At 39.1% G+C, this 10,848-nt stretch overlaps 1 protein-coding gene across 3 annotated transcripts in view; it reads right to left on the bottom strand.

Moving 5' to 3' along the window:
* Window positions 1–379: 379 nt before the first annotated feature.
* Window positions 380–10,848, bottom strand: part of NFYA (nuclear transcription factor Y subunit alpha) — a 33,988-nt gene continuing 23,519 nt past the window's right edge. For 2 of the 3 annotated variants that reach the window (XM_004424170.3, XM_004424172.3), the window contains 6 exons: window positions 10,147–10,278; window positions 9,849–9,954; window positions 8,324–8,472; window positions 7,011–7,184; window positions 6,112–6,213; window positions 380–3,050 (listed from right to left, as the gene is read on the bottom strand). In XM_004424170.3, the coding sequence (XP_004424227.1) occupies window positions 2,997–3,050; window positions 6,112–6,213; window positions 7,011–7,184; window positions 8,324–8,472; window positions 9,849–9,954; window positions 10,147–10,278 (717 nt within the window). In that variant the 3' untranslated portion in view covers window positions 380–2,996. Of the gene's footprint in view, window positions 3,051–6,111; window positions 6,214–7,010; window positions 7,185–8,323; window positions 8,491–9,848; window positions 9,955–10,146; window positions 10,279–10,848 lie in introns of all 3 variants that reach the window. The other variant, XM_014782735.2, reaches the window with a different exon arrangement.

Here is a 10,848-nt window from a genome sequence, read left to right as displayed (position 1 = left end):
TGTTTCTCTGCAGAAATAAAAACAAAATCTAAAAATTACATCTTTACTATCTTTAGTTCTACAATACCTAATAAATTAATGCTGTTTAGAGGGCTATTTTACTCATGAAATTACTTCATAGCATTTTGATTAACTCTTGTAGCACTAAGACGAAATATATGATCACCCCGCAGGTGACAGAAAATATTTCCTCAGCAGGGTGGGAGGGCCAAAAAGGAATAAAGAGATCAAGGGGAGAGGTACAGCTAAGATGCCTGGGCACTACAAGTGTGACTGACACTGTCCACAGAGCTCACGTCTGTCCACAGAGATCACAATTTCAACATCATAAACACAACCTAGAACCCAGGGGATGTAGATACCTCAAAATTCACATCACTTTTTAGTATTTTTATAAATTTATTTTAAAAAATAACAATTGCAATGACATCAATGATCGATCACCTGTACTCCCCCTACTGCTGGGGGAACAAAACCTATATAGTTGAGTCCCAAAGGAAAATCAAAACATTATTATCAGGCACCCAATAGCCAGAAAATGCTCTGTTGGTCCAGTGGTATAAGACACTGACATGTTCAATGTACCAGTGCAATTAAAATATATACATTTACAATTATCCTGCAAAAAAAATAAAAGCACTCAAGTGAAATGATGCATTAAAGCCATCATTCACTCATCCATTCACTCTTTCTGCATCTATGAAGTCATCACTACAGTCACAACGATAAATGAATAAAAAAACTTCTAGTAAAAATAAAGAAAAAAATCCAAACCTCAACCCCCCACTTTGTGGATTATTATGGTGTGCTAAAATGACAATAAAAAGGCCATGAGCTATCTGAAATGCAATGACAAAATGACAACTGAAGCATACCATTTCAAACAAAACAAAACTCAAACTGATAAAAAAAAATCTGCAACAATATGAGGTTGGTATTACTATGTACAAACTTACAGACACAAATAAATAGCATTTTAGAGCTGTTGTTGGCTTAAGTACTAGAAATTAGGTCTGAGGAATTTCTTTCTGAACTCTGCATCTTAAAAGACTTCTAAACAAAACAAGGCATATAAATTCCTCATTGTTTTTAGTAACCTATCATCTGAAAAAGTTGGGGCTTACTGAACAAGGTTAATATCTGAAACTCATGCCAAGAGCCAGAGGTTTCTAGTGAGCCTACCGAAGAATCAGCCCCTCCTGACATCTGGAAGCCAGGACAGATGCCTACATTCCAGAGACTAGGGAGATACTTCACTTCCTGATTTCTTTGCATAGCTCTGTACCTCTGTCTCTAACATTACAATGATTTCCCTTTGTGATGTTTTCTTTTAGAAGGTTTAATTCCTTTTCCCTCTTAATACAATTAGAATGAAATCAAAGAAAGAGCCAATCTTTACTCTTGGTACTTAAATCAAACCTAAATGTTCTTCAGAAGAATTAGGTTTTCTGTCTTTGTTTACAGAGAAGGCAGCAACTCCTCTGATATATCATCTTAGTTCTTTCCGGGTTCACCATCTAGAAAAGAAACAGACTTCTGAGGCACAACCCATTCTGGGAACTGTGGCCCAGTTCCTGACCCTGCAGGTATCTCTATTTCCAGTCCGTAGTTTATCCCCAGAATGTGGATGCAACGTGAAAACCTTTCTGCACAAGGACTATGGAGAAAAGGGGAAACAAATGGAAACTGGCACCAAAGAATCAGCTGCCACGAGAAGAATGAGAATGTTCACTCCCTGGGGCCAGCACAAAGCGCTGCAGGAGTGAAGCCAACATCCTCCTCAGCTTCTAGAAGGTAACTTGGAATATGTCCAGAATAGCTTGATTGAACAGTGCTTTCCAGAAATTGTCAAGGACCAAATCTCAGACTTCCCCCTTTCCATGCTTGTTAAGTTATAGTATAAATGTAAATTATTTTCTTCTTCTTAATGATCCATCCCAGGCATCCATCCACTGGAGAATCATGCTACACGACAACACATGGGTATATGTACTACTCTCTCTCTTCTTCTCCTAGATTGAAACACATATGAAGCCTCCTTTCCCCAAATGCTGTCATAAAGCCTATGACTGAAGATCTCTAGTTTGGCTTTCTGTTTAGGAGTTACTACAAATATCCTCAGCACTTCAGCATAGAATTTGTTGTATAGTTTTGTTCTCTACTTAGGAAAGGCAGTTTCAAGGTCCAATACCCTCTAAGTTGTCTTAAAAGTAGCCACAGCAAGAACTATGGTCCAGATGACCTGTCAACAGATGGACAAGCAGACCACAATGTGTCAAGCTAAAAAAAAAAAAAAAACGTTCAGCAATTTAAATTTTTAGTGCTTGAGTCTTTTATCATTCTTAAATCATAACCCAGGATTAGCTTTTTCTTGGCTGAAGTCCAAAAATACTAACCTATCATCTGGGTACACAGAGATTCTTATCATTACCACAGATTAGATGAATGTATCTCAGAGAATTTATTGTTTCCATATTATGAGATGGAACTTCCTTGCCTGGAAGCTGTCACTGAATACAAAGCATCCATTCAGTTAGTCAGGCTGAGATCTCCCATCAGAGGGCTGGATGCTGTTTAGATTCCATGGGAAGAAGTGGGCTGTGGCTTCCCTGATTGCAGTTTAGGTTGAGCAGGTTGTTCTCTCCTGCTGAGATGGCTGGCTGGCTTCACCAGTCAACATAAGTGCTATGTGTGGTACTGCTGGGCTGGCATGGTTCCCTTCCATCATCCTAATCCATGAAATGTCACTGTCATCAACAGTCTGAAATAGGTCCTGACTGAAAGGATGAGACAAAGGCCTGCAACTTCAATTTGCCAGACACTGCTGCAATTATAATACTGAGCCACTTATTAAAAACTTAAGTGGTTTCTGTCCTGTAGAAAAGGGCAGAATGTGATCGTCAGTGTCCCATGGGAAGAGTTGATCAATTTCCTGGAACAGTGGGAAACAGTGGTGAGGAACATGATCTTGATCAGCTCCATCACATGGCCTGGGGTTAGGACACTCGGATGATCTGTGTCATTGCTTCTTCATCTGCTTGGTTTGGATCCTAGAGACAAAGCATAATAATGATTAACATCCTTTGTAAAAGCAACAGGGAACTCGTGGCTCTCACTACTTATCACCAAGGGAATATACACAACTTAGCTAAGTAAACCAAAGGCCTGTAATGCATCAAAGTCCGCATACATGGATTGAAATGCAGCTCCATTAGGAAACAAGAGACAATAAACCTTATTCTTAAAAGGATTGCAAGTTTGGCCTGGCACTCCATTACTGAACACTCCAGAGCTAATAGTGTATCTCTTTCCTAAGAACCTGTGCTGTGCTCTACCCTTAAGGTTTAAGGGTCCTGAAGTGGCTAAGAAAAAGACCCAGAGAACTATGTCATGCTGTATTTTTGTGTCATTATTTTCCGATCGTATTTAAATACTGAGCACTCAACAGTGCTGGAAAGGACACTGGAATTTATTTACTTTAATGCACTCATTTTGGAGCTAAATCTGAAGTCCAGATGGGTAAAGTGATTTGCCTGGATTAGAGTAAAAAAAGTTAGTCAGGAGCCTAGCAAGGACTAACTCCTAAATCTCTTGGCTCCCCTGCTGCCTCTCACTTAAAATGTGCTGTGTTAAGATAAGGATCAGTCCTTGGAAACTTTGTGCAACACTCCACAATAACCTCCTTCAGTTCCTCCACACCAAGACTCTGAAGCCTCAACTGGCATTATCCAAAAAAAAAAGCTACATGATTTCTGGAGGTGGCAGGACCGGAGCTGGGTCTTAATCAGTGAACAAAGACAATAACTAGCATTTACTGAGTTCTCACCAGGCACTAGGTACTGTGCTAAGTAGGTACCTCTTGTGTCTTACTGCATGAAATCCCCACAACATTCTTGTGCAGTATCAACAGCACCTCACTTTACAGGTGAAGAAATTGAGGGTAAAAGAGGCTAAGTAACTTGACTGAGGTCCTATTGTTAGCACCCAGAAATAGGAATTCTTGGCACAATACCCATGGATGGTATTCCACATCTATACACTGCATGAATGAATGATGAGAAAGGAAGGGCTCTCAGACTACAGAGGAGGAGGAATTAGTGCTCACGTGTGGGGACACTGAGGAATCCTACTCTGACTATTGAGAGGGGTGATGAGGCAAAGTTGCTTAGATAGTAAGAGATGATGAACTAGCATGCCTCTTTGAGCAGGAGACTGACATGATTAAAAAGCATTATCTTATAAAGACTGATTTGGCAATAGTGCAGGTGAGATGTGATGGTCATACAGAATAAAGTATGAGTAAATGGGAGGGATCCATTAATTCTACAAACATTTACTGAGTGCTTGTTCTGGACTAGGCATTATGCTAAATCCAATATATACAATGGAGAACAAAATAATCCTTTACCGTCTACACAGCTTATAGTCTACTGAAGAAGACAACTACTGCATAATTACACAAAACAATTCGATTATTATTACACTCTAAAGAAAAGGAAGATGTGACAAAATAATGGGGTAGAAGAGACCTACTCTGAATACGGCCCCTCAGATTTAAACCAAAACCTAAAAGTTAAGAAGGGGATAGCTATGCAAAAAGATGGAGTGAAAAGCTTTGCAGATTGGCTATTTTAAAGACAAAGGTTCTATGACAGGAGATAGACCAATGAACAGTATAACAAGAGCATAAAGAACAAGGAGCAGGAGGAAATAAAACCAGAGGGAGGCAGGAGCTAGAACATGCAGAGCCTTCTTGGCCACGCTAAACATTTTGGATTTCAGTCTAAGCGCAAATGAGAAGGGGGTGTGGGACGTGGGTGGGGTGGAAGGGTAAGTTTAAGCAGGATGGTGATATGCTACGATATACATTTTAAAAAAATCACACTAAGATGTGGAGAATGGACAAGAGGGGCAGAAGAATCAAACAAGGGGGACCAGTAGGCAGCTGTTATATTAAGTGAAGCAAAGGAAGAGAGGATTAGGGCTGGCCCTGTGGCTTAACGGTTAAGTGCGCGTGCTCCACTACTGGTGGCCCGGGTTCAGATCCCGGGCGCGCACCGAGGCACCACTTCTCCGGCCATGCTGAGGCCGCGTCCCACATACAGCAACTAGAAGGATGTGCAACTATAACATACAACTATCTACTGGAGCTTTGGGGAAGAAAAAAAAAAGGAGGAGGATTGGCAATAGATGTTAGCTCAGAGCCAGCCTTCCTCAGCAAAAAGAGGAGGATTAGCATGGATGTTAGCTCAGGGCTGATCTCCCTCACAAAAAATAAATAAATAAATTGATTAATTAACTAAAAAAAAACAAAAAAAGAACAGAGGACTAGACCAGGCTGACAGCAGCTGGGAGAGAAAAAAGTAAACTAATTCAGATTATATTTTAGAGGTAAAACCAACAGGACTTCTTCAGAAATTGGACAATTCTAGCTTTAGTAAATGGGTAGATGGGTATGTCACTTGTTGAGATGAGCAACTGGTTTAGGTATAAAAAAATAAAATAAAAATCATGTTTTACTTTGGATATACTGACTCAAAAATACCGATAAGATACAATCAGTGGAATCAGACATCCTAAGAACCAGTATAATATAGTAGAGTAAGTTCTGGAATTATACTGCCTGGGTTTGAATTTCACTTGCACCATTTCATTAAGTATTTTACTTTAACTACTTAACCTCTCTAAACCCCAGATTCAACTGTAAAATTCTTACCTCATAGGGCTTGAAGTTGCTGTAAAGATTCAATGAAAAAAAACACATATAAAAATGCTAACATAATGGCTGGCACATAAGCAGTTAACTGTTAGCTGCTGCTGTTACTATTACTCTAAGAGACAAGAGAACTTGTTCTTTGAAAATCAAGAAAAGAATTTCAAAGAATTAATAGGAATAACTGGCAAAGATCAGGGGGAGAAAAAAGGCCATTGGATTAAAGACCTTTAGTGCTTTTAAGATGAAAGGGAATGTAAGAGACACAATGTTGCACATTTCAGAGAATGTGATTGGTCCCTAGTGTGAAAACAGAAAGAGGACACTGTGAAGATTTCCACCCAAGAAAATACAATACAGGCAATAAAGAGAAGAATGAAAGGTACAAGTCTTCTCACCTGCATATGGGGACTGTCCTTTTCCTTTGGAGAGAAAAATCGCCCACCTTCACCACGCTTCCGTGCCATGGCATGACGGTGCCGAGACTCATGCAGGTATTTCTAACACAAGAGAAACAAAATGACTAGATAGCTAGATAGTTATTTAATGCACAAATTCCATCCTCAAAAGTTTAGGACAACTGTGATCAAAGCCAGCAGGGGCAATTATGTCCTTGAATTATGGAGAAAACACTAGATAGCAGCTAACTATACATAATTATCATAAGAATGTGAATGATAAATGAAAAATAAAAAAAGATTCCCCAAAGGTATGGCAGAGATCACTACCTACCTCCCAATATATATCCTCTCCTTTGCTTTAATAACAGACCAAATTTTAGTAGGGCAAATGGCTACTCAGGAAAAAGACTGCATTTCCTAGCCTTACTTGCAGGTAGGTGTGGCTATGTAATTAAATTTTGGCTAATGACATGTATGAAACTTCTTGAAAGTTTCCTTGAAACAGAGGATGCCTTTCTTTTTCCCTTTGTCCCTAGGCTGGAGCCCAAGCATCCATTTGGATTATAAATAGCATACTAAGAATATTAGAACAGTAAGAGAGGAGGAGAATGAGTCTTGAGGATTGTGGAGATTTGCTACCAGCCCAGGACAATTTATCTTTGAATTTCTTTTACATAAAAAAAAAAAAAAAAAAATCCTTATTTAAGCTGCTGTTTTTTTTCTTTTGTTATTGTAGTTACAGCTGCATATAGCAATAACAAATGCTTACTTGTACAAAAAATAACAGCTAACTTCAATCGTTGGAATGTACTCAAGGAAACAAACCACATAAAAGGTAATTTCAAAGGCAGAACCCTGCTGTTCTCTTGCTATATCCTTCCTAATGTTATACATACCCTTCTTTCCTTTGGAATTTTCCCTTCTGCCTCTAGTTTAGCCCGGGCTTGTCTCCTCTTAAGTATACGGTGATACTGTTTGGCATTCACATAGAGAGGCTCTTCTTCAAGCATCTCTGCCCCAGGTAGAGGGATTCTTTGGATAGCTGGCACAGAGCCAGCACCAGGCACCATCTGTGTGAAGAGACAATCAAAGTTTATTACATAGTGGCAATGAAATTTAGACACAGGAAACAGTTTTTTGGTCTCTGTTAATCTGTTTTCTTCTGAATGCTACAAAGAGTTAACTTTTATAGGGCACTTAGTTAAATGCAGGTTCCTGGAGAACATTTACACTAAAGGTCTGCATTTTAAACAAACACTCCAGATGACTGTGTCATGGGGGGCCCAGGAGCCACACTAAGAAACGACACAACCATGTCCAAATTCTTGTCCATCTATAGGTCTTCTTTCTAGAAATGTGTGCTGCCATCTAATGGTCAGGAACAGAAATCATAAGACAATAAAACAGTACAAAGGAAAGTAGATACAGATTGACCAAGCACTACCAAATGCCTATGGTTATAGAAATAATTTAATCAAATAGTTAACTTACTGTATAATTCAATACTAATTTTTCAAAACAAACAAAAACAAAACATTGTACTAAATGTATAAGGAAACAAGTAACAGGTTCTTGTGCCCTACTCCCTTCCCAAGTATAACTGTTTCTTTTGGTAGCTTCCTCCACCTCTGTGTAAGCTTCTACTACTCATGTTTAATTTATCCATTTTAGGTACTGTATACTGACATCCTATTTTGACAAATGAGGATTTAGGTTTCACTCACACCATCCAACTCTCCTTCCCTATCTTTCCAATGTATTTACATCACACATTTTTTGGTTTCTCTATTGATTACAATCTTTCTAGTTTTTAGCTTATTTCTTATTTCATTCACTATGGGTAACATATTTTCCACTTCCGGAAGATTAGTATTTTATCCCTCCCTTTGTTATTTGAAGTCTGAATAAGATCACATAAAAGCACATATTTACATCTGTTTATCCACTGCTATCTCTCTCTAGCACCTAGAATAGTCCCTGGCACATATTAGGGGCTTAGAATGAATTATGGTTGATTGTAATGCTTATTGTAAAAGTACATCTCTAAGTACCCTAAGGATCAATCTCAATCCCAAGAGGTCAATATTATCAACAAGCTTTATGAGAGACATCAAATTTCAAGTTTAAGAAATTTTCAAAGACAGAGAGACATACGGAAAAATACACTACAGACATATGGAAAAGTGAGCTGAAGAATCAGTTTTCTTACCATGACCATCCCTCCTGAATTGACCACATTGCCTGCCACTGGCAGTGTCACAGTGACAGTCCCTTGCCCACTGCTGGTTGTGTTGGTGTTGGCTCCTGTCTGAACAATCTGTGCTCCTGCCAAACTGGCTGCTGGGATGGTGATCATGCCTGAAACAGGGACTGTAACTTTAAGAAAATAAAATATAAAACAAACAAAACACAGGTACACAGAAAGAAGGGAACACAGTTAGTCCCTCTTCTATCTGGCACGCACTCACTCACCCTGGAAAAACATACTAAACAGCATGAGGGGAGAAAAAGCACTCTCCCACTCTGCCTGGTTTGCTGTATATAATCCAAGTAATCACAATCTTTGTAATTCCATTAACTGTCTGGGTTCCAGTTCTGAATAAATCTATCCTTGAAATGGATACTTCCCTGGGCATCCCAATAACAGTTTTCAATGGGTGGTGAGAAAGTTCAGAGGCCTCCCCTTCTGTGGAGCAGTCTGACTACAGCTATACCTGCTGCTCTTGTACAATCTTGAACAATCTGCTTCAGGATGGAGATTTTATAAATTTATAATCTGTTTATCCTAAACTGACAATGAGCCAGCCAGTGGCAGGACTAAAACTTAAAATTAAATCAAGCATTCCGAGCCTCCAAACTATCAATAGCAGCACTGGAGGATTTGTCCACCACTCTTTTTTTGAGCTCCTGCCAGGGCTCGATCCACTTCAGGCCCTCTCCTGAGTCACATGACAGCACACTGTCACTGCACTCACTGGATCTTGTATACTGCTAAATTTTAATCACAAGTCAAACCTTTAGGTATGGAATCTAACTGAGATGCCCTTTCTAGATTTAACCGACAAATGCTTCCAAAAGCTCTCAAGTTCAATTTGAGTCATCTCCTCCCCTCTGATGTCCATTCTCCTACCAAGCCAAACAGATTTCATCTCTCCCTTGTTTACGCAACATCTATTCCTAGAACGTACCTCTAGAAGGGCTCTGCACTGTATTTATTTGTTCACATGTGTGTCTCCCTCATTAGACTAGAGGCTTTTTGAGAAGAAAACTCTCCTTTCCTAGCAAACTGTTACATACATGGTAGGCAGACAATAAGTCTTTTTATAATGATAGTGATAATGAATAACGAAGTGGCCCAGAAAAAACACAAAAAACATAAGCAACAATACTCCAAATGCAAACTTGACTTCTGATCTATTTCTCCCTCTAACAATAAAAGAAACTCTGTATTTCCAATCTTCTTTTTAGAAACATTTCTTCCCAGAAAGGATTAAAATCTTTATAATCCCTAGGACTAGTCTTCTAACAACCACTGTAGGAACTTCTACAAATGGAATCAAGGTTGGTCATGTACTGGTGACAAGAACTATCGAAGGAGACTTAGAGGAAATCTTTTTTTGTTGCTAAAAAATATGTTGTGTAGAGGTCACCACAAAACTTCTGAAGCAGTCATTTGCTCAAGGGATGAAAAACATGCCCACAAAAGTCCCACAGAAACAAATGGGCACACTTACCTTGCTGGAGAATGGTCCCGTCTGCATTAACTGGCTGATAGACAATGGTCTGCCCTTCAGCAGTCTGTGCCACTTGCTGTCCCTGAACAGCAATCTGCTGCTGCGTCTGCAGGAAACAGATCATGAGATAACTTAACAGATTCCAAAGACACCACAAAGAACAGGACCATGTAGTTTTTTTTTTAAACATTTTTAATGGCTTTCTTCCCCATTTCTACTACATGTGAAATATCTGGCTTAGCTGTCTGACCCTTCCAAATCAGTTGTGCTGTTGTATTGGGAGAGCTGGTGAAATTACCTGGGTCTGGCCAGCGGTGACGGCTGTCTGGGGCTGCTGGATGATGATCTGCTGGGTCTGGCCCTGCTGGCCCTGCACCTGCACAGCCTGCCCACCCTGGATCTGGATCTGTCCAGGTGGGACCAACTGTATCTGTGGAAGAGAACACAGAGAAAGGTTAGTACCCTGCTAACGCTGGTCTCTTGGTCCTGGAGCGTTAGTTACCAAATTCCTCTAGAAAGCAAGAAATGCTCTGATAAGGAAAAAAGACAGAAGTTCTGTTCTATTATGAATTAGAGATAACTTGTTTTCCATTTTTGAAACAATGCGGGAATTCTGACCACTAATAATTTGACCACAATATCTCAATCTTGGATGATATTAAGGAATCAATGTCAGTTTTTTAAAAGATGATAGTGTTGGCATAGTTATATATTTTTAAAAACATGTTCATTTAAAAATACACTCTGAAGTATTTTTTACAGATGAAATGATACTATATATATTCAAGATAATCCTTGCGAGAGTAGGGGAATACAGACGAAACTAGAAAGAAGACTGATTATGTGTTGAAAACTGTTGAAGCTGAGTGATGGGGATTTATCATACCATTCAGTTTTTGTCCATTTGAAGTTTTCTATAATAAAATGTTGAAAAAAAAATTAAGTTATTTCTAATTTTTCTAACTCTAAGCTGGGATTCTATAAATATGTATATATAGAA

Source organism: Ceratotherium simum, chromosome 13 (assembly GCF_057802395.1).
Source record: "Ceratotherium simum simum isolate JZ-2026a chromosome 13, ASM5780239v1, whole genome shotgun sequence".
In the NCBI taxonomy this organism is placed as follows: Eukaryota; Metazoa; Chordata; class Mammalia; order Perissodactyla; family Rhinocerotidae; genus Ceratotherium; species Ceratotherium simum.
Note: the sequence above shows the minus strand (reverse complement) of the source record. Positions and strands in the feature narration are given on the sequence as shown.